Source organism: Urocampus carinirostris, chromosome 16 (assembly GCF_059441175.1).
Source record: "Urocampus carinirostris isolate Australia breed hairy pipefish chromosome 16, RoL_Ucar_1.0, whole genome shotgun sequence".
Classification (NCBI taxonomy): domain Eukaryota; kingdom Metazoa; phylum Chordata; class Actinopteri; order Syngnathiformes; family Syngnathidae; genus Urocampus; species Urocampus carinirostris.
Window position 1 is genome coordinate 32,106,891 of NC_142364.1, and position 22,749 is coordinate 32,129,639.

The window sequence follows — 22,749 nt, forward strand, 5'->3', positions numbered from 1 at the left end:
AATTCTCAAATCTCTCCGGTACCATTAAAAGAAGAAATCTGGTGTGAACCATGTGTTTTGCAGATCCACAAACGCATCTGCGATATACATAGAACTTGAGAAAATTGTGAATATATTTGTCGCTTTGAACAATAAGTTTACATTCAAATTTACCTCTACGAAATGCTACCTTAATTTTTTACATACTCCATAATTGATACGTAATCCTTGCACCAATACATATTTCATAGTGCCCTCTTTAGGTGTAGCATGCACCCGTCCTCTTGGGCGTGACCGATAATGTCATACGAACTAATGTTAGCTGCTGTTAATCATGAGGTAACAAATGCAATTGCGAAGCGACCAGAGAGCAGTGTCTGCATCATTTTTAAGCATACTTGTAAAGAAACATGGCCACAATTTTAAGTGTTTACAAGCGCTTTACAATCTTTGAATACACATTAAAATTCAAGGATTTGATTAAGTACCTGTACAAACCTTGTATTTGTGAAGTGGCTTTAGTTCAGGGCCAAAACTGTTTTCTGTACATTTCCGACCTTGATAACAGTTCGAGACAAGTGTAGAAAAACATTTTTATAAGATTTTTTTTCAGTACATGTGACAAGGGAATAAATTAACACAATATCTACAAAATACTATAATATTTTTTGTACATCATTTACAGTTTTACATTTTTCTATGTTTTTGTGCATATTTTCTTCACGCTGAATTCAGCAACAGCTTGTTTAACATGACATTCTTTAGGGACAACTTTGAAATGTTAAACTTCATCCCAAAATTGGCAACTTAAAATCTCGGAGCAGGAAAAAAATCAAACATGCACTCACTACAAATAACACACTCACAAAACAGCCAACAGTGTTTGACCCTAAGGAAAAGTGCTCTTTGTTGAACTTGAAATGGCCTCGAGAGTCAAGAAAACAAAAAGCATTGTCACATGTCTGTTTTTCCCCAAAACATGAATTACAAACTGTGCAAAAAAACAAACGCAAAAGCTGAGGTCAGTTACAATTGAAGTATTCAGTCAAATCTGTACATTGTTGCTATTAAACGTACATACTGTGAACTATTTTTTTTCCATATTTTATTGCTTGTGTTAAAGCAGGGGTCTCAAACTCAATGCACTCAGGGAGTCATGAAACTAGGGTATGGGGGAAAGATTGAGATTTACGGGAATGTGAAAATAAACCTATTAATTCATCGGTAAATTGATCTAGAATGGGCAGCATTTATATTAAAGGAAGTGTGTATTAGGTGCCTCCTATTGAAGAAAAAGGTTTTAAAAATATTCATACGGGGGGGGGAAAGCAAAAATACATGAACAGTGATATAAACATGCATTTGTAAAAGTAGGTGTAGGTCAATAAATTGCATTATTTTACACATGAGCTTCACAAAGAGGGAGCTGACTTAATCGCCCGCCATTTTTCTGCTATGGGTACCCAAAAACCTCAAAAGGGCTGGGCAAAAAAATTAAGAAAAATTGTGCTTTTAGGTCACTTATTTTCCATTATTTGTAATCTTTTTTTGTGCATTTAGCACTTGTTTTCGGTTACACTACCATTAACAACATCCAGTGGTCAATTACACACTATCTATATAGGGACAGCGTGTTATTTAACCCAAATATGTCACTAATGAATGCCTTGTACTTTTTAACACTAGAAAAACAAACGACGTCGAATCAGAGACCAAAAAGCATAATTTGTCTTATTTCTTTGTCCAGCCTAAGCCTTAAAAAGAAAATGGGAGAAAAAAAGGTTGGTTTTTTTTGTGTTATCCTTAGCATTGAGATGTCGGACATTTAAAATATCTCCCTTTACAAGTATATTAAAAAAAAACATATATCGTAGTTTGTATATTATTTTAAAATAAGCAAAAATACAACCAGTAGGTGCTAGATAATACACACTGTCCTTTTAAACTTCCTCATTAAGGCAGTGGCCTCAATTGCCCCCCAGGCTGCAAATTTAAGGCCCATGTGGTAAAGTAATGTTATGAACCATAGGAAAAAAAGTTATGTTTTATATAAAAGAAATGAAATGAAAGCTGGATCAAGTCCAGGTATTTGCAATTGTGACTGCCCTCATCTTCTGTGATTCAGTAAACTTAAAATCAATAACAGTCAACATTTTCCATACATGCCACAGTTCTTGACAACAAGCAATTTTTGCTTTGATTTGAATGGGATACCTGCAAACAATGTTTTCAAACCATTTCCTCTATCGGAATGTACGATGTTACCACCAACACATAAAACTGAGAATCTAGTAATGGGTGTCTGCTCAGCTGCCAACTTCTAGCACCGGAGCTTGTTAGAGAATAAATAATAAGTTGGGTAGAAGGGCGAGGCACAGTCAGGCGTCGAGGTATTGGTTGCGTTTTGGGTGGCGAAGACGCGCCGGGAAATACGGGCCTTCGCCATCGCTGCCTGGCGAACTACTCAGGGACTCCTCACCCGAGCTCATCACGTCCTCGCAAGAATCCTCACTGAAAGAGAATTGAAAACGTTTTATTACATGTACAGTAATCCTTCACTGTAATGCAGTTTATTTTGGGTGGATTTGCTACTTGGCGGATTTGCACTGTGCATTGTGTCAAAATGGTAGCATACCTAAAACGGCTCAACAAACCAACGTACACGCAATGTTTTCCAATTTAGTTTCTTTAAAAGCCGTCGTGTCCTTCATGATCTAATACTGACGTACTGTCCATAGTCTAAAGACTGCGGAATGTCGAAACAGACTTGTTTAAGATGGGTTTGTACACCTTTTTCATGGCCAGTTTCAAGCACTTTTTAAATGACTTTCAAAGCCAATTTTCCAATTTGTCAAGTACCATTAAAAGGGAAAAATTCAGATGTAAATCATGTATTTTGCAGGGCCACAAATATATCTGCATTTTTTATGATGTTTTTGTTTTCATTTTTCTCTTATTTATATCAAGATATTTTGAATCTTGAGTAAATTGCAAAGATTTGTTTTTTAGACAAATTTCTCCACATTAGTGTTGGATCAAAATGTAATATGTAGTCTATCTTTTCAGTTAAAGGTTCTTTCCATTACAATTTAGCACTGGGAAAGGCTACCTTAACTTTTTGCCTGGCCCATAATAGATGTCAATGATTGATTCGTAATCCTGGCATTTAAACACATTTCATAGTACTCTATTTAGGTGTAGCATGCACCTGCTGTAATGACCCTTCATAGGACAATGTTGTACAAACTAATACCATCTGCAGTTAATTACGAGGGAAGAAGAAATGCGAAAAGTGAAGTTACCAGAGAGCAGGGTCGCACCAAATTTACACAGACTTGTTGAGAAATGGCAAGCATTTCAAGCATTTACAAGCAATACTCAAAATGCAAGAACTTTTCAATCGTTGAAAACATTACACCATTTTCAAGAAATTCAAGCGCTTGTACGAATCCTGTTAATCGTGTCTGATAATCTCTTGATGAGTGACTCAAATGTTGCGGGCTATTGTGTGGGTTTCTAAATAGATTTACAAATCTCATGCCAGAGTCAGAAGTAAAATACCTAACACTCCTTTTGGTGACTCATTGAATGAAAGAAAAACTGACAAAACCTAAGAGTCATAACAGAAGTTTGTTCAGTTTCTACAGAAACCAATAAGTACTGTATTTTTTTCATGTATGATATGCATTTTTAGACAAAAAAAAAACTAAGTTTTAGTGCGTGTTGTAAGCAAGGTTTTTCAGTTTGTTACCGTATTCGATTGTGCAAAATTCTTCGACTGATCAATCGCAAAACATTAGATGCAACTGGGATATAAGCCGGGTCGCAGTGGTGAGAGCGCCAAATCCCAACCACTAGACTGTATAGATGGCATAAAAAAGGCATTAGATATTATCTCATAATCCCACTATCTTTACTCATGGTACCAGAGACTAATGTTAGAGAATGGAGAAAACAAAGTAGATCTAAAAGATATGATAAATGCAAAAAAGCACGAGAGACAACTGTGGTGTATATGATGACTTGTACGTTAAAGAATATACAATAAATACATTGTAAATTTTATGTTGGTATTGTGTTTGTAGTTAACGTTGTGAAAAAAATTATTCCAAGCATTGCTGCACATGTTCACGTTTGTCACGTACAATAAGTTTGAGTGGAGAAAAAGTTTTTTAAAAAAATACTGCGTTTTTCAAGAATTAGGGTGCACGTTACACGCTATAAGATAGATAGATAGATAGATAGATACTTTATTCATCCCTGTATAATAAGACACAAATATTGTTTTTTATCCATCACATTAAAATACATTTTGTACAATTGTTTACTAACACTCATTGCTTAACAACGTACTCAAACGTGACGTTTTCCTTGAATGGCTAACACCCTGCCTGGTGTTGCGTGTCTAGGATGTGTGTCACAGGTCACATGACCTCTTTCCTTGACATCACGCTAGGCTTCACCCTTTCATGCAACATTGGTTTTATTTGAAAATATCCAACTAATGTTGAAACTGATGGCAAAACAGGAACTTGATTCACTGTCTGCAACGTGTCACAGGTCACATGACCTCTTTCCTTGACATCACGCTAGGCTTCACCCTTTCATGCAACATTGGTTTTATTTGAAAACATCCAACTAATGTTGAAACTGATGACAAAACAGGAACTTGATTCACTGTCTGCAACGCTAAACCTTTTTGTTAGTTGCGACTAGCACAGTATTAGCAACTACAAAAAGTAGCTTCTTCTATTTAACGTTCATGGGTTTTCATATCAAGGAATAATTTTGGTGACAGTGGAAAATTCGAGATTAACCAAAATTGTAGTAGACCAGTCATTAAAGTGAATTGGAAATGAAACCAGGCTATTGAATGACGATTAACCAAACTTTGAATTTCTCACCCAACACCATAAACCAAATACAAGAGTTATTTTACTATACATTACATTTAAATGCTGTCTATTGTGTGGTCTACTCTATACTTGGGCTATATCTCCCTAAAAATATTGACCTGAGCCTGCCTGCGCTCTGCAGTCATGTGTTTATGATATCTAAATACAGTTCCAGACGGTATTGCTACGTGAGAACTCTCACCTTTCGCTCTCGTCCCAGCAGCACTCTGGTATGGTAGGCAGTTCTGGCACACTCCGGTAGCTGCTGTGCAAGTTCTGGGCGGTCCGGCGGGACACGATCCATTGCAGCTTCCTATGATTGGGTTTGCTGCATTCGGGCGAAGCGTAGTCTGATAAACACTGAGCAACTTGACCGCGCCACAACAGAAGTTCGCTCTCTGCAATCTGAAAACAAACAGGCAGCAAACCCATTACCCTCGTTTGCCCTCCTTGGCCCGTTTCTGTGCCGACAGTAAATATGTAGGAACTGGTGCTTGCAAATGTGCAACCATATACTGAAACTCGTTCCATTTTTGGTAGATGGGTTTAGAACACCTAGGATCACATTTACAATTTAGCATGATACCAACAGAGCAACAACATTATAAAGGACTTTTCCTTCCCTGGCTACCACCTCTTTGACCTGTTGCCTTCAGACAGGCGCTACAGGTCCCTTAGGGCCATGTGAATTCAACCACATTTGTGTGCCTGTGTGGTGTAGCGAAGGCTATTTTTCATTTGTGCTTACTTTTACCAGAGATGGACTGCACTGACTCGTGGTTTTCCGTGAGATTTTTTTCAATGAAAAATGTGCCCTGGCTCAAAAAAGGATGAAAAACATTGCTTTTAAAACAAGGACTAACCAGCTCAGAGACAGTTTCTTGTTTGGGCCATCACCACCCTAAACAAGTGCCCAAAACCCAAAATGTGCAACTAACCACAAAACTCTTACAGGGCAGGATCATTAAAGGTGCATTGTATATTATTTAATGCATTCTAGTGAAAAAAAAAAACGTATTTAAAAAATGAACAAAATACATGAACTATCATACCAGGGTTCCTACAGTTTAAGGCGAGTTAAATTCAAGACCTTTAAGACTTTTTAATGCCTTCTGAAATCAAATTTAAGACCAAGTCAACAAAAATAAAACATTGAAATACACAAAACACAAAAAAAAACATTTCTTGCACACGATGCATTATGCCTCATAGACATTCCCTGGAACAGCTTTTTAGCCATGGCAAAAAATTTGAATGTTACTAAATCTTAAGATCAAACAAATATAAATCTTATTGATGTGTTGTCATCTTTAAGACTTTTGAAAAATGGATGTAAGAGACTTTAATGCCAATTAAGGCCTTATTTTTAGAATAATGAATTTAATGCTTTTTAAGACTTCAAAGATCTGCATACAAACATGAATTTTTATCAATACTTATAGATCGAAAATATGTATTTTTCATAACATAAGGCTCACAATAGAGAGATCCAACAAGATTGTCCCCTATTTTGCTGCTACGGATACCCCTAAAACATTGTAAAAATAGTGTGGTTTGGGCCATCTGAGTTTCCACAGTATTTTATTCTTTGTGGTTTTTAGCACTTGTTTCTGCTTTTTAGCACCGTGTACCTTTATTTTCCATTGGATGGGAGCTTGTCTAAAAACGATTTTACTTTGAACTGGGCTTGACAATGTAATTTTTCAAGGAGTGCCAAGGTTTATCTGATATAGACAACTCACTTATGTAAGATCTGTCCCAGTAGCCAAGTCTCATCAAATTAAAAACCTGGAACCAACAACGTCTGAGTGGCTCAACCTGTTAACCAGCCCAACTGAATTAAGCTGCAGTCAAAACATTTAGACAGCATCTTAGTCAACTAGATTTCCGAAATTCCTACAATGCAGGGACCCTGTAAAAACATCATCTTTTTGTCTAGCAGCAATTGTCCTATGGAGGACCAATCCTGTCATATGTAAAAAGAATATAGAAATAAATAGCTAGAAATAAACTCCATAAAGAAAAGATTGTGAAAAAAATCATGTTATTGCCTAATTATATCACACACACACACATAATTTCATAATATATTTGTGCATTTTGTCGTATATATTGTTGTCAATTTTGGAATGTATATTAGGTGTTTTGTCATGTATATGGTGGTTTCTTCTGTTATGTGTTTTGTCAAGTATACTGTTGCATATATTGCGGTCTATATTGCCGTGTATATGGTCGTTTGTCATGTATATGGTTGTGTATATTGTCATGCGTACATTATCGTGTACTTAGTCATGTATATGGTTGTATGTTTTGTCATGTATATTGTTGTGTGATTGTGTTTTGTCGTGTAGTGTTTAATGGTTGTGTGGTTTGTCGTGTCTGTATATGGTTCCTTCTGTCATCTGTTTTTATTGGTGTTATGGTATGTGGTTGTCACTTGTCGCATTTATTGATTTTTTTCTGTTTAGTTGTATACTGTCGTCACTTTTGTTGTGTATATTGTGTGGTTTGTTTTGTCGTGTTTACGGTCATTGCTTCTGTCCTCTGTCTTGATTTGTGTTTTGTCATGACTTGTGTATATGGGCGTTTCATCTTTGGTGTTTTTTTTTTGTAGAGTATATGGACATGTGGGGGCTGTATTTAAAAATTGCGTTGTGACAAAATACATGGATGAAAGAATATATTTCCTGTGTCATATGTATGTATTACGTAATACATCTGTTTATATAGCATATATTAGTAGGTTTGTATTTATTTATAAATGTATTTTTACAAATGGGAGGATTTCTGGGGCATTCAGTAAATTGAGACGAATGCCACCAACACAAAGCAAAGTCAGGCAATTCCTCTCATTCAAACGATGGTATTCCCTGTTGAGCTGTTTCACAGTCTTTCATTTACCTTCAAGTGTCTCTGGATGTGTCTGGTTATTTCCAACATGTCCTCAGACCTGATAGTTTCAATCTCTTGTCTCAGGAGTGACAAGGCGAGGACGGACGGCTAGAAAAAAAAAACAAAGGAGTTAGTCAGTAAATGAAAGCTAAAAAATTATTAAATACATTTTGGCTTATAAAATACCATGTATTTTAAAAACAGTCATGCAAGTTGTCCGTGGCTATGAATTCCTACCTTAGCTTTGGAAAATGAGATCCGACACAGGCAGGCTTTGAGCTGGGCCTCTAGCTTTTCCAGGCTCAGTGTCTCCTTCCTGTCACACAAATCATTGACTCAGCTCAAGAACTGCGGGAGCTTCACCATTATAATGCTTTTCAACAAACCATGAGCACACGGATAAAATACTTCGATGTATTAAATACACTGTTGGGACTAACGTGTTTACAAAGGAACGTAATTAAATTTCTCTGTACTAAGTTAATAAAAGAAAATTAACTGTCGTTTCTACTTGGGGCATAACTATGTTACTTTTACATGCAGATCATTAATTATTGCATTAAGATTTACTCACAAAATACAACTGAATACAGTTATGGTGGCGCCGCCTCAAGCACAAAGTATGAGGACGCTAAATTTCACATTATGGAGCTATTCTACCTGCCGATTTTATACCTGTATCTAGGCCACATTTCCAACTATAAAATAAAATTCTGAAAAATACTTATTTGTATACTTGGTTGTGTGTCAGCAGTAGCAAATGGTAGGGCGTACCATATACAGGAACAACAATGAAACAAATGATTGAGGCAAATGTGAGAAAAAAAAATATGCTATAAGTGTGTTTTTTTTATTTGTCAAATTATTTTGCAATACACTATGTCTGGAGAAGAAAAGTGTTTTGGACAGTTCCCAGTAATGGAGAAGGAGATCTTCAAGAGGTTTGAAGCCCAGAGACAAAATGGATAGGTTGGTGTATACATTTTCTTCTATTTCATTTATTATGTAGCTATTTTAGAGTAGTTTATGTGGCTCAGCTTCTATCTGAGTGCATATAATAATAATTTGTTATTAGATGGTTACTTTGAGATTAACATGCTACTTTTTGGTAAATACCTTAACAAATCAACAAAAATACATACAAGTCTATGCTATACACCAGAAAATTTGTAAGGAAATTTTTTGGTTCAATAATAGAGGCAAGATCGGAGGAGAATGTGTACTTCGTGTTTTGATGCATGAGCTAGTCTTGATCTAACTGTCTCTAGGCGCCCTCTGCCGCACCACAGTTCTACAAGTTCCAAGAGGACATGGCGAAACAAAATGTAATCTTGAGTCACCGATTACTGGGTTGAAATGGTACTACAAGCATGTCACCGCCCCAATCACACCACAATGTCCCAACGCATAAATGGTCCGACAACAAATCGATTATGAACGCTTTTTAATAATGGATTTAATCGGTCTGTTGTTACAGCCTAAGAAGACAGTATCGATCCCAAGACAACACTGGTAGTATCGATCCGATCCAAGTACTCACTCAGCATCGAAAATATTTGTATTTGCATCAATCCGCTCACCCTTATTCCTAATTCCTGAAGTAGTCTATTCTTTCTTACCTTTCGGTGGAGTGGTAGAGTGCAATCTGATGATACAAGTGCAGAAAGGTCAAGGCGGTGACAAATTTGGACTTGAAGTCCAGCTTCTCTGCGATGATTTTCTCCATGCGGCAGAGATCGGACACGCTGAAGCGGCATTGCCCGATGCGGATGAGCTCGTCGCTGGACGCCAAGTTGCACTCCTCCTCTGTCACTTTGGCGGCCATGTGCAGACAGCTCAGGCTGACGCAGGACAAGTGCTTTGGTTGGATCTGAAACAGAATTCCGGCATTTTGAACACTTTAACTATGCTCATAAGTCAAAAAGTTGACTTTTGAGTTGCAAGGGGCAGCATGGCATACCCTCATCATGGCTAAGAATCTGTCAAGGATGTTAACTGCGAGGACGAAGGTCTGCGTGCTGTAGCCAAAGAAGCTAGTCAGGCTCCATAGGTCCTCCACTTTGGCATTCCGGCACTTGGCTGAGATACGACCATCATTCTACAAAACAAACTGATCAGTTTTACACTTGAAAACTTTACTTTAGTTCACATATGTCAAAGTCAAGGCCTGCGGCCCCATGCCTTATGTACAATTAATGACTTCAATGCATCATTATGAGACAATTTTTTTTCAGTGTAAACGGAGATATACTTTAAAAGAGAACAAAAAAGAAATTACCGCATGTTACGGACTATAAGGCCCACCTCCAGAATATTTCCCTGTGTTCTATTTATTTCAAATATAAGGAGCACCAGACTATAAAGGCACACAAAGTTAAAACTACAGTAAGAGCCAGGGTTGCATTAAATATCAATTACTAAATACTGAAGAAAAAAATATATTTTATGCCTATATGAATTAAATAGATCATAAATATTACGACTTAATTTGTTCCTAAATGGTAACTTTACGTAGAAGCATTTCATTGTATTGTTATGCATTTCAGATTATATAAAGCGCATTTTTGAATTTCTGGAAATCTTTGTTTTTTTTAGGTGGGTCCTATAGTCCAGAAAATATGGTAGTTTAAAAATTCTAGCACATTTTTTAACCATACACATACATACACAGAATTCTGCTGTTTGTGTATATTGGGGACAAGGACAGCACACATAAGGTCAGCTGGTCCAACCCACTTAGGAAAACATTTTCTATCATGTGGCCCTTACGCAAAAACGAGTTAAACACCCTTGGCCTATATGATTTAAATATTAAAGGTATTCCCAAACAGAATGTTTTTTTCGTTGAGGCACATAACATGCACATGTATGCAAATCTACTGAATAATATTCATTGCACCAGGAGACTTGAGAAATGTAATAGCAAATCTGGCTCTTTCCTCTAGGACTTTAACGTCATTGAAAGAACACAACACTTTCAAAATGGCAATTCCTGTTTACACAACATGTGAGGCAACTCCAAAACATACAGAGATTGTAGTGAACAGCGATTGCATTTCACTCATTTCTGCATAGAGAAATTGGAACTTTGCTTACCCTGCCGCTGGGGGCCTTGTGACAGTTGTGTCGGAGTTGCGTGCTTCGCCCACCAAAAGCTACATGGGGTAGGTTTATATGCTGCCTTTACAGCGTACGTTCCTTGCTTGCTTTCGACTACCTTTAGGTAGGCGATTGTGGCTTTGCCTATTGTGTTTTTTGCTGGTGTGTCACAGTTGGTATATTTTGTCCAGATAGCTCCCAGTTAAATCAGGGCTGCTGAGGGCTTTCTCTTTTTTTGCTCCCGGTTGACGCTTGTTGGCTGCCCACTGTGTGTTGTTTGTCTGGCTAGCCTGGTGTTAGCGCTGGTTTTTTGTTTTTTTTTAATTCCCAGCCAGCTTCACATTTTTTCCCATAGCCGTTTCCGCTTTTCGTTGTTGGTTCCGGTTAGCCTGGCAGTTCACTACGTATTTTTGGGTCGACCAGCCTCACATTCCTCCGCCGAAACTGCGGCTGCCTTTCATTCATCGGGCTCAGTTACGTCCCCTTGGCGGCTATCGGTGTGGGTTTTTTACTAGTTAGCCCCTTTTTGGCTGCTCGGCCTTTGTTGTATCATTACTACATCAACCTGTGACGAAGCCTAGGTGTTCTCCACAAAAACTTTGTTTAAAACACTCATTACCTCTTCAACTAATTTACACATAAAACAATATGGCGACTGGCTTGCTAGGATGCTGGTGTTCCTCACATGATGTCAAAGCTACTGATGACAAAGACGAGACATGCTGCCTTTAAAATGCATTGTCTCAGAAAATCGGAAAATAAACCAAAGAAAAATGTATAGATGGTATGCAAAACACATACTATTTCTTCACATTTTGTATGTTTAAGAATTTGGGAATACCTTTAATAATGTTCTTTTTCTCATGGAAAAAGGAGAAAGTACTCACTTGATTAGCAGACTCAATGAGACTCAAGCCTGTCTCTTTGGGGAGGTAATGGACTTCCAGCTCAAAATTAGCCCGCAACTCCTTCATCAGTTTGAAGCCATCCATATCTCTGCCGGCACTTGTGTCTTTTCCCTTTAGAAGTAAACACACTTATGTAACTTTTGTTGGCGTAGGTTGTTGCAACTTGTCACTGATATGCATCCCCATACTGGGCCAAATTGTTGACCTGCTTTTGGAAGGGGCGTGGTGAACAGAGCCAACAGCCCCGCCCACTTCCCTACAGCTGTACTAGGGTGTCAGATTTCCGTTTTCTCGGACCCAAGCCGAAAAACGACATTTAAGATGGGTTTTCTTGTTTATAAAAACTCACACAAGGCACACGATGTAGAATATAATAATATTTTGTAGTTAGACGGCAGCTGAGTGAGCTGAATTAACTCGGAATCTGTTGTTGACTGCAGCTACCCGTTTAAATCCTCCCTCAAGAGCGGGGGAGGGGCTGTTTTTTTCCTATTCCTCAAACAGCAAAACATCTTCTTTCCTTGGCTAATATTTTCAATAAAATAAACATTTTCCGCATCAGGGCACGGTCGTAGATTTAATAACTGAAATAATGAAATGTTTTTCTTTATTTCTGGAATTTAAAATGACAAAAAAGATGTACAAAACAGGATCCTAAGGATGTCAACAACATCCAACATAAAAAGCATCCAAGTACAGTACTTGAGAACTGTTTGTAAATTACTATTTAAACAAGAGCTATCAATCCAAAAATTAAATGAAGACGGGTTTGCCGAGTGTACGCTTAGACCCAATTAAACGGTTTGAACTTTACACAAATTAAAATGATAAAATAATAAATGTTCGTTGTTAATCTTAAACAGCAGTTTGATTAGTCCTCACTTGGTATTTGCAAATGTAAAATAGTCATTTTCGTTCACTTTTTTTTCTCACGGTCGATTACAGAGCACAAATCCTGCAGTGTACGGTATATAAAATCTAGATAATCGAAGTAAAGTGACAAGAGTGGTCCTACCTTTTTACGAAAACTAGATCCACATATTTATTGGATATTCCACTGATTATTTTGCTTCTAGTTTTGCTTCTTGCAATCCGTCTCCTTTCTCTTTTTCTCTTTTGTTGATGTTGCTAACACATACGCCTACACCTGACGTCATGGCATATTAGCCAATCATGACATTGATGTAAAAGTAGACCTCCCCTCCTGTTGTAACAGTTTACACTTTTAATCATAATAACGTACGTCCTGACGGGCATTGTGGGATTTCTTCCTGCGTTTAATCATTGTAATCATAAAAATAATTCAACAACACTTGATGATCGGGTATTTTTTATCATCAGGACGAAAACTACGATTGAATTCATATACTACCGACCTTGAACAAAGGGAGACTGTCTTGAGATTGACGTTTCAAGTAACCAATGAATGAGCTGCTATTTGTCGCGTTCAAATAGTCCGCCCAAAATAATTTTCTATGATTGGCTGACGATACTGACGCAAACTACGGCATTTACGTAAGGCTTTTGGGGTAGATCCGTATCATGTATCTTCTCGGTCAGGATTTTTGCAGATGAATCAATCAGATATAGTAGTCGACATACAAAAATGAAATCAAACAAATAAACTGACAAACGTCATGTGAGCACGTTCATTCGCCCCATCTGTGAAGTATATTTGAACATATTCCATGGGCGTAACCACCCTGTGTTTAGGGGTGCCATTTCGAAAACTCTCTTTTCCTTAAAAAGGACAGGATGGATTGGCGTAAACATGATGGACAACGCTAGATTTAAAAAAAGTAGAACAAAACAAAAACGTGAACAACGTGTCGGAAATACCAGACTGCCTTGATATGGTTCAGTCCATTTGATTCCTAATACCACTCTCTCAAAACCATCATATCCATAATACAGATTAAGATGTATTCTGAGAATTATGTGTTTTATCCTCACCAGTGAACCAATTTTTTATGAATTATCCATAAACCATTTACTGTTGGTATATGGTCTGCATTTATATAGCGTTTTTAAGGCAATGAAGACCTCCCAAAGCGCTTTACAATGTGCTTCACACTTACCCATTTACACACACACTCACAAACCAATAGCAGCCATGCTATTAAACAATTTATGAATTGATATAGCGTTTTTTTAATACTGAATTATTATCTTTTTGGTAATGAAACAGCTTGTGTTTGAAAACACAGAGGTTGATTATTTATTTATTGTTTCATTATTTCTTATTGTTTTAAATGAAAACAAAAACAAACAAAAAAGCCAGCCAGTCTAGGTGCTCATCACCCCCAAAGCTCTGAACCTAAAATCACACCTGACGTATTCCATCTATGTCAAGTCAAGTCAAATTTATTTATATAGCCCTTAATCACAAAAATGTCTCAAATGACTGCACAGGATTACAGTTACAAAACTACACAATTACCTGATCTTAAACCAGCATGCGGGCAAGGAAAAACTCAAAAACCTCAGTGAGGAGAAAAGAGAAACCTTGAGAAAGGACCTCACATGTGGTAATCCCCCTTCCAGGATTGACCAGGGTGAATTACAATTAGCATTACTGTACACATAATAGTAAACATTAGGTAAGATGTTGAAAATGTCCGGAAAGTGCATGACATCAACGACGCCCGCAGCCTGAAAACCAGTCCAGAAAGTCTATGACGGCCATGACGCTGCCTCCCGTCTCTGCCAGCTGGTAGATGCAGGGGTTGACATGCTGCAGGTCAGACGCCGGTCCGCTGACCCATCACAAATCATCCTTCTCCTTCGTATCAGCCAGGCAGGCGTCGGAAAAAGACAGGACAAAACAGAATATGAGGTGGGCATCAATCATATGCTTTGGAATACAAGTGTGTCTTAAGCCTCGATTTTAAAACTTCCGTTGAGGTTGCAGATCTTATCTCCAGAGGCAGGGCATTCCATAACACCGGGGCCCGGGTGGAGAACGCTCTCGAGCCCGCAGACTTCTTGGCTCTCGGAGTCACAAGTAGACCGGCATTTTCCGAGCGCAGACTCCGTGCAGGAACATAGGGGGAAATCAAATCGGAGAGATAAGAGGGTGCAAGCCCATGCAGACATTTATATGTTAATAAGAGAACCTTAAAGTCACATCTTAAGTGGACTGGGAGCCAGTGCAAGTTGGCCAATACAGGAGTAATATGCTCAAACTTTTTGGTCTTAGTCAAAAGTCTAGCTGCCGCATTCTGAACCAGCTGCAAACTTTTAATGCTAGACATCGGGAGACCAGAAAGCAATACATTACAGTAATCAAGCCGAGAAGTAATAAACGCATGAATTAAAATCTCTGCATCTGATTGGGACAGCATCGAACGAATCTTCGCAATATTACGGAGGTGGTAGAAAGCTATTTTAGTAATATTTTTCACGTGTAACTGAAACGACAGATTAGGATCAAATATAACACCTAGATTTTTGACCGAGTCACTATGGGTGATTTGTCTAGGTTCAGGGTAGTGTTTGAAAACAACTGACGACAGTGAGCTGGACCAATAATCTACATTTCAGTTTTTTCTGGGTTAAGGCGTAAAAAATGATTTGACATCCATCTTTGAATCTCAGTAAGGCAAGCCTCCAGATTTCTAAAACTTAAATGTCCAGTTTTTTCCAGTGGCACATACAGTTGAGTGTCATCTGCATAGCAATGGAAACTAATATTATACTTGCGGATAATGTCACCAAGCGGGATCATATAAATACTAAAAAGAAGGGGGCCAAGTACAGAGCCTTGAGGAACACCACAAGGGACATTAGATTGTTTAGAGGTCAGATTGCCATAGTTAACACATTGCATCCTGTCTGACAGGTAGGACCTAAACCACGAGAGTACAGTTCCTGAGATACCAATGCGTTCTTTATGCACGTAATACATTAAAATCAAATTGTAAAAGAGTTTAAAAAAATCAACTGATAGCTACAACCTTAATATGACTGTTATTAGACAAGCAATTGAAAATATTGCAAGCCTTGTAACGCACATATTTAATTTACCATTTGCTACTAGACAATTTCCTGAACTCATGAAAGTTGCAAAGGTCCCATATTTAAAAATGAAGACCGTCATCAATTCACAAATTCTCTGTCAATATCAATAGTTCCTTAACTATTAACTAAATTCTGGAGAAGTTATTTGTTACACGTTTGAAAAGCTTAATTACAAGTATAAATTACTAAATGTTAGTATGGCTTCAGAGAAAAACATTCTACAGCACTGGCATTTATTCATTTTGTAGACGATATAACGCAAAAAATAGACAAAAAGCTATATTCCGTCTGTATTTTCATAGATTAAAGGAAAGCCATTGACATAATTGTCATGATTACTAATGCGAGGCACCTGTGCCTGCTCGTTTGGCGCCAACTGCCTCGGACACTGAGTGGCTCCCTGTCATTTTTTATACCCACGTCTTCCTGTCACCGGTTGTTAGTCTTGTCTGTGAACCTCAGCTTACGCTAGGCAAGTCTTTCGACCCTGACTCTTTCCTGTTCTGATTCCTGTCTGTTTCCCGGCTCCGACCCATTTTCTGAACTTGACTACGATTTGTGCTCCCCCATTCCGGCCACAAATCTGTTTTTTCCCGCTCTCGTTCGCCACGGAAATACCGCTTCCGTGTCTGAGCAAGCTGCTCACCGCGACCAGCGTTCTACGGATCGTGTGTACTATCCTTTCCCTTTTTCCAAATAAAACTAAGAGAAACGCATGCAAGTGGGTCCTGTCTTCTTTCTGGTCCTGACAATAATAAACCACAATATACTTCTTTAACAGTAATGTAAATATGGAATATGAGGATTTTTTCACCACTGGGTGAAATCATATCTCTCAAATAGATCTTAAAATTAGTGACATAATACAAGTCTTATGAGAATTAGCTGTGGAGTCCCTCATGGGTCTGTGTTAGGACCTTTATTGTTTTATTGTGGATAAATGGCTTAAGTAATACATATATGAATTTAAAATTATTCTGTTTGCTGACGACACTACAATATTAAGGTCAGGCACAAATCTACAGGAACTGCAGGCACAAATGACCATATAATTTAACAAATTAAAAGAATGGTGTGATAAAAACAAACTATCATTAAATGTATCAAAAACAAAGATTATGGTGTTTGGGAAATCCCCAAAAGACATTGAAATTTAAATAAATATAGGCAATGTTCCAAATAATAAAAGTTATAAAGTCAAGTTTCTCGGAGGGAATACTAGCCATGATATTAGCTGGACACCCCTGATAAGTAGCATACAATCCAAGATTAGCAAAGAACAATGGAGTTCTAAGTAGATGCTGACATATATTTGACCAAAAATAAACCTTTTTATAATGTACAGTTCATTACATTAGCCCTATTTAGTTAAGGATATGGGTAAAGATACATTTGAAAGCAATATAAAATTGCCTATTTAATTACAGAAAAAAAGCTCTTAGGATTGTACATAACTGTCACGGTTACCATGGCGCCCAATTGGTCCCAGCCGTGTGGCACCAGGTTCTGTCACGGTTGCCACAGCGCCCAATTGGTCCCGCCCATGGACACCGGCTGAAACACATTGACAGATTGCTCCCTGTGAGTACTTAAACGCTGTCCTTTGAGCCGTTTGTTGTCAGAGCGTCTGCCAAACTCCTGCTAGACTCTGTGTGATATGCTAAGTTCTGTGAATCTCTGTTTTTGCCTGTGTTTAATCCTGTTTTATTTTCGGCCCGGTCTGTTTAATTTTGACCACTCCTTAGTTCTGATGTCAAGCTACTTCCGTGACCATAGATCCCTGGATTGAGTGTGCGCTCATTCCTCCTTTCCCCAATAAACTGTGAGTAACGTTACGCGATTGGGTTCTCATTCCTGTTTCCTGACCTGGTTTGTGACAGAACGCTCTGACCACAAAATGAACCCAGCGAACACTCACACAAGCACGGATTGGGGGGAGCTAGATACTCTCTACACTCTGCAGCAGTTGGACCGGAAAGAGGGCGCTGTCTGGCGATTGTCCAGTGACGTCACCGCCCTTCAACTGCTGCTTGAGCGAAATCTATGGAGCATGCAGCGCCAGCAGGAGCAATTAGCTCAGATGACTGAGCTCCTGTCACGTTGGCAGATGGCAACGGCCCCGCCTCCTAGGGTCTCTTGTCCTGCCGCGCTGTCGCCTCTCCCTCCCATTTGGCCCACGGACTCGCCCGCAATGGGAATTTCTGTGCCTCGAATGGGGTTTCCGGGAAAATCTGGCGCCGATCTGTCCGAGGTCCCCGTCGGCAGCAACGCCACGCCTGTTGGCCTCAACGCCGCGCCTGTCGGCCTCAACGCCGCGCCTGTCGGCCTCAATACCGCGCCTGTCGGCCGGCCTTCCACACCCGTCAGCCTGCCTTCCACACCTGTCGGCCGGTCTTCCACACCCGTCGGCCGGTCTTCCACACCCGTCTGCCGGCATTCCACACCCGTCTGCCGGCATTCCACACCCGTCTGCCAGTCCGACTCCCCTGCTCGCCAGTCCGACTCCCCTGCTCGCCACTCCGACTCGCCTGCTCGTCACCCCGACTCGTCTGCTCGCCACTCCGACTCTCCCAGCTCGTCCGTCTGCTGGCCCAGCCTCTCTCTTTTCCTGCTGCCGGATCGAGTGTGCGCTCATTCCTCCTTTCCCCAATAATCTGTGAATAACATTACGCGATTGGGTTCTCATTCCTGTTTCCTGACCTGGTTTGTGACAAAAACGCTGGGTATAAAGAAGAAACAGTTTATAAAATCCAACATGTTGATATTCGAATACATACGGAATGTTAAATCCTTATTATTAGTCTACAACACAAGTGAGCACCAACTCCCAACAGATATTCAATAGTTGTTTCTCCACAGAGAAGATACTCATCATCTCACGGGAAGCCATTACTTCGAAGTCCAATATTCTCGCAGAAAATTGAAAAGCCATTGTGCCACCCGAAAGGGAATTCGTTTATGGAACGATTTAGATTATGACCTTAAAAATGTCCCTAATGTACGTCAATTAAAACTCATATACAATACGGACTCGTAATCGGGTCGGTACACGTCCAATACCATTTAATTTTTTTACAGACTCTATTTTTCTCAGGGTTTACCCATTATATTATTGATATAGAGTAAGGAGGAGAATGAATGGAAAAGCAAAAGAAAATCTCAGAAATAGTAAAATGCTGTCAATTTTGTGATTTAAACAAACAATTGCCAGAATGATGTAAGATATAATTTGTTTATATGATTGTTAATGTCACGGTTGCCCATGGCGCCCAATTGGCCCCGCCCGGTTGGCGCCAGCTGCGGCTCGTTGACTGATTCGCTTCCCTCCTATTTAAGCTCAGTGCTCTCACTCACCCTTTGTCAGTCCGTCAACGAACCTCTGCACCCGCAATACATGGGTTTTGACTCTGTCCGGTTTCCTGCTTGTGTTTCCAGTCTGGTATCGTTCCCATCTATTTTGTCCTGTTTTATAGCAATCTCCAGTTTCGTTCCCGGCTATTTTGTTCTGTTTAATTTTGATCTCCAGTGTCTGGTATCATTTCCGTCTGTCTCGTCCTGCTTGTTATCGGACTCCAGTCTCCAGTGCCTGATATCAATCCTGTCTGTCCCGTCCTGTCTGGTACCGACCCCATCTGTCCGATATCTGCTCGCGCAATTGGTATCGATCTCGTCGGCCTCTGGCTTCCTGTCATTCCACGCCAAACTGCTGCCTTAGGTCTTCCGCCCAACGATCGCTGAATCACTGGCGTTTGGGTTAACGTGCATGACTACCCCATTTCCTGTAAAATATAGCTTGTGTGAGAAACGTCACGCATCTGGGTCCTCCTTCTGTTCCGGTTTTTGACAATTAAAAGAAGAGTCCAAGGTTATTTTGGGGACAGGTCTCTTATAAGCTTTTGGCTCCAACCTGTCATCCATTTTTTTCTTTACAGGTGATTTGTTTATTTTGTGATGTGATGTTTGTTGAAACAGGATTGAAAAAAAAGAATTACTAGAAAATGCGAGATTAATATATCAAGAGTTTCTTTGGGTATTATCTGGTATAAGAATGAATGGCGATGCTATTATATGTTTGAAGTGTGATTTGTTTGATTTCTAAGTTTCTTTTGTGGGGTAAAGATTCTTGTTTTGATTTTGAATATGTCTTCTCTGCGAGGAAAAAAATGGAATGAGGTAGGCACTTAAAAGCTTCGGTTTCATTTTACTCCCTTTGAGCACATGTTTAAGTATTGTCAGATTAATAAAATAGGTTTACTGAGTATGTTTTCCAGTTGTATTAGTTTCATTATTCAATCATCACATTATTCATTTACTTGTTATAAATGCACATCATATGAATCCACATATTTTAATGAAGTATTTACTTGATGGATGTATTGTTTCACATCCGTGTACTTTTCCAGCAATGGTCTTATCTTACGACCTTGAAGATTCAGCTGTGTGCTAATGTCTTGTACATGGACTTCTTCTTTTCGCCTTTTAATGTGAGTTCCCAGACGTGCCTGTTATTGCTCCATGTTTCATTTGGCAAATTTACAACCCTCTTGTAACCCACTTCAGGGTATGTCCACCTCAAGGTTCCTCAAGGAGCTCGGAGAAACAAATAACCAAACGACATAATTGAAAAGTAGAACTTAGGGAAGAAGACTGGAGCTCCCAGGTCTACCTTGTAGAACCGGGGGATGCTCAGTTCTAGGGGGGTTCAAAAACCTGACCTGTATAAAGACAAGGCCTATAATGACAAAAAATAACCACAGTTTCAATTGGCATAATCTACAACAAAAGCATCTTTTGTTTCCACAGTGGAAAATAAAATGTGTTACAAAAATGAACAAGTCGTAATTTGTTAATTTAAAAACTGTCGAAATTTAACAATTGTCATTTTCACAAAACACACCACTTTTAAGTCAGTAAATTAGAATTCAAGTTCATTTTTATTCTTTTTTACTCAATAGAAAGGCTTTTTTTGATAAATAAAGTATCCAACAGTGGAAATATAAACATAAAACATACTTGTGCAAGCCCACAATCTCATGAAAATAACTATCCAGAATTAGCTTACCAAGCTATGGGGTCATATGGCTTCCCAGTGTTTCGGTAGACTTCCAAAAGGACATTTTGACCAATTTACATTTTTAAGACTTACAAATGACGTGCCAATCAAAATTATTAAGTTTTCATACATTTTTTCTTGTTTTTAATCTCACGGAGATTTGAGAAGTGTGATTGCGATAGCTCCCTTAGTGGTGTTAAGCGGGCGGCACAGCAGATGAGTGGTTAGCACGTCCGCTGCACAGTTCTGAGGTAATGAGTTTAAATCCAGCTACCATCATTCCTGTGCTGAGTTTGCATGTTCTCCCCATGCTTGCGTGGGTTTCCTCCGGGCACTCCGGTTTCCTCCCACATTCGAAAGGCATCCACTTCAGGTTAATTGGTCCAAATGGTCCTGAGGTGTAAATGAGCAAATTAGTTGTCTATCTCTGTGTGCCCTGCGATGGGCTGCCCAAAGATAGCTGGGATGGGCTCCATTACCCCCGGGAACCTACTTAGGATACGCTGTGCCGATAATGGATGAATGGATGGTGTTAAGCGCAAGTGAGTTATCCATTCATCCATACACCCATTATCTGCATCGCTCATCCTCACCAGGGTCACGGGGGTGCTGGAGCCCATCCAAGCTATCTTCGGGCAGTGGGCAGATGACACCCTGAACCGGTTGACAGACAGTCGCAGGGCACACGTAGACATACAACTCACTCACTCATTTACATCTAGGGACAATTTGGACCAGCCAAATCACCTGACATCCATGTTTTTGGAATGTGGGAGGAAACCGGCGTGCCCGGAGGAAACCCACTCAAGCACAGGGAGAACATGCAAACTCCACACGGGAAAGTTCGATCTCATGACCTCAGAACTGAGCTGCACATGCGTAAACCACTGTCTTGCCGTGCTCCTGCAAGTGAGTTATCACAAGCACAATTTCTGATCTCCAAAATAAAACCTCCAGTTTCCAGAATAAAATTACATTTCACTAAAACACTAACAACAAAAATTACAAATAAATAACACGCTTCTCTCTTATAAGAACCGTGTTTGGCCAATTGTCGATGGCCTCTTGGTGGGAGAGTGAGTCCTTATCAATTGGTCTGTAGTGAATTATGTTTTACCTTTACTCATATTTATTTTGTAACAAATGTCCTTCAAGGCAGCACGGCGGCGCAGTTCATGTCTTGGGAACCTCCTGCGTGGGTTCAAATCCAGCTCCAGACTTCCTGTGCGGAGTTTGTATGTTCTCCCCGTGCTTGCGTGGGTTTCCTCCGGGCACTCTGGTTTCCTCCCACATTCCAAAAACATGCATTTCAGGTGATTTGGCCGGTCCAAATTGTCCCTAGGTGTGAATGAGCGGGTGAGTTGTCTGTCCCCATGTGTCCTGCAATTGGCTGGCAATCAGTTCGGGGTGTCCCCTGCCCACTGCCCGGAGATGGCTGGGATGGGCTCCAGCCCCCCGCGACCCTAATGAAGATAAGCGGTACAGCTAATGAGATGAGATGAGACGTCCTTCACTGAACTGCTTATCTTCAACACTATTTTTCCATTGACCAAATACTAAGTCTGTCCCGGAAAGTGAACACGCAGCGGGACACAGATTGTCTTACGCCCACAGTATTGTATTATTGCATTGTACAGCTGTTTTTGTGCCATTCGTTTATTGTTTACGTTTGTTAATAATTATTGACGTTGTTTTTTCTGTTGTGCCTAAAAAAAGCATCTGGGTAGCCCATACGTACATAAAACGTATTCAATTTACGTTTTCACATTCATTAAATAAATATCAACCTGAATAAAGAAACAAAAACAAAAAATGTAGAAACACACGAAAGAAAAAAAATTCAACCCTATTGACGAGTTGTTTACTCTTCTCTCGGCCTGGGCCAAGAAGTAGGCGGGGTTTA

General features: G+C 39.5%; 1 protein-coding gene across 1 annotated transcript; it reads right to left on the reverse strand.

Moving 5' to 3' along the window:
* Positions 1-558: 558 nt before the first annotated feature.
* ccng2 (cyclin G2) lies at positions 559-12,934 on the reverse strand. The gene is made up of 8 exons (XM_088355286.1): positions 12,789-12,934; positions 11,753-11,884; positions 9,727-9,864; positions 9,386-9,636; positions 8,004-8,082; positions 7,776-7,874; positions 5,077-5,279; positions 559-2,490 (listed from the first exon to the last, which is right to left on the reverse strand). The coding sequence occupies exons 2-8, from the start codon at positions 11,855-11,857 to the stop codon at positions 2,358-2,360; spliced, it is 1,008 nt and encodes a 335-aa protein (XP_088211412.1). The 5' UTR covers positions 11,858-11,884; positions 12,789-12,934; the 3' UTR covers positions 559-2,357.
* Positions 12,935-22,749: the final 9,815 nt, after the last annotated feature.

Excerpts from the sequence above, each read along its gene's own strand:
- ccng2 (XM_088355286.1), bottom strand. The coding sequence starts at position 11,857 with ATGGATGGCTTCAAACTGATGAAGGAGTTGCGGGCTAATTTTGAGCTG. Across the intron at positions 8,083-9,385 it reads CTCTACCACTCCACCGAAAG|GAAGGAGACACTGAGCCTGG; the intron begins GTAAGAAAGAAT and ends TTTGTGTGACAG. Across the intron at positions 5,280-7,775 it reads ACATCCAGAGACACTTGAAG|ATTGCAGAGAGCGAACTTCT; the intron begins GTAAATGAAAGA and ends GTTTGTTTTCAG.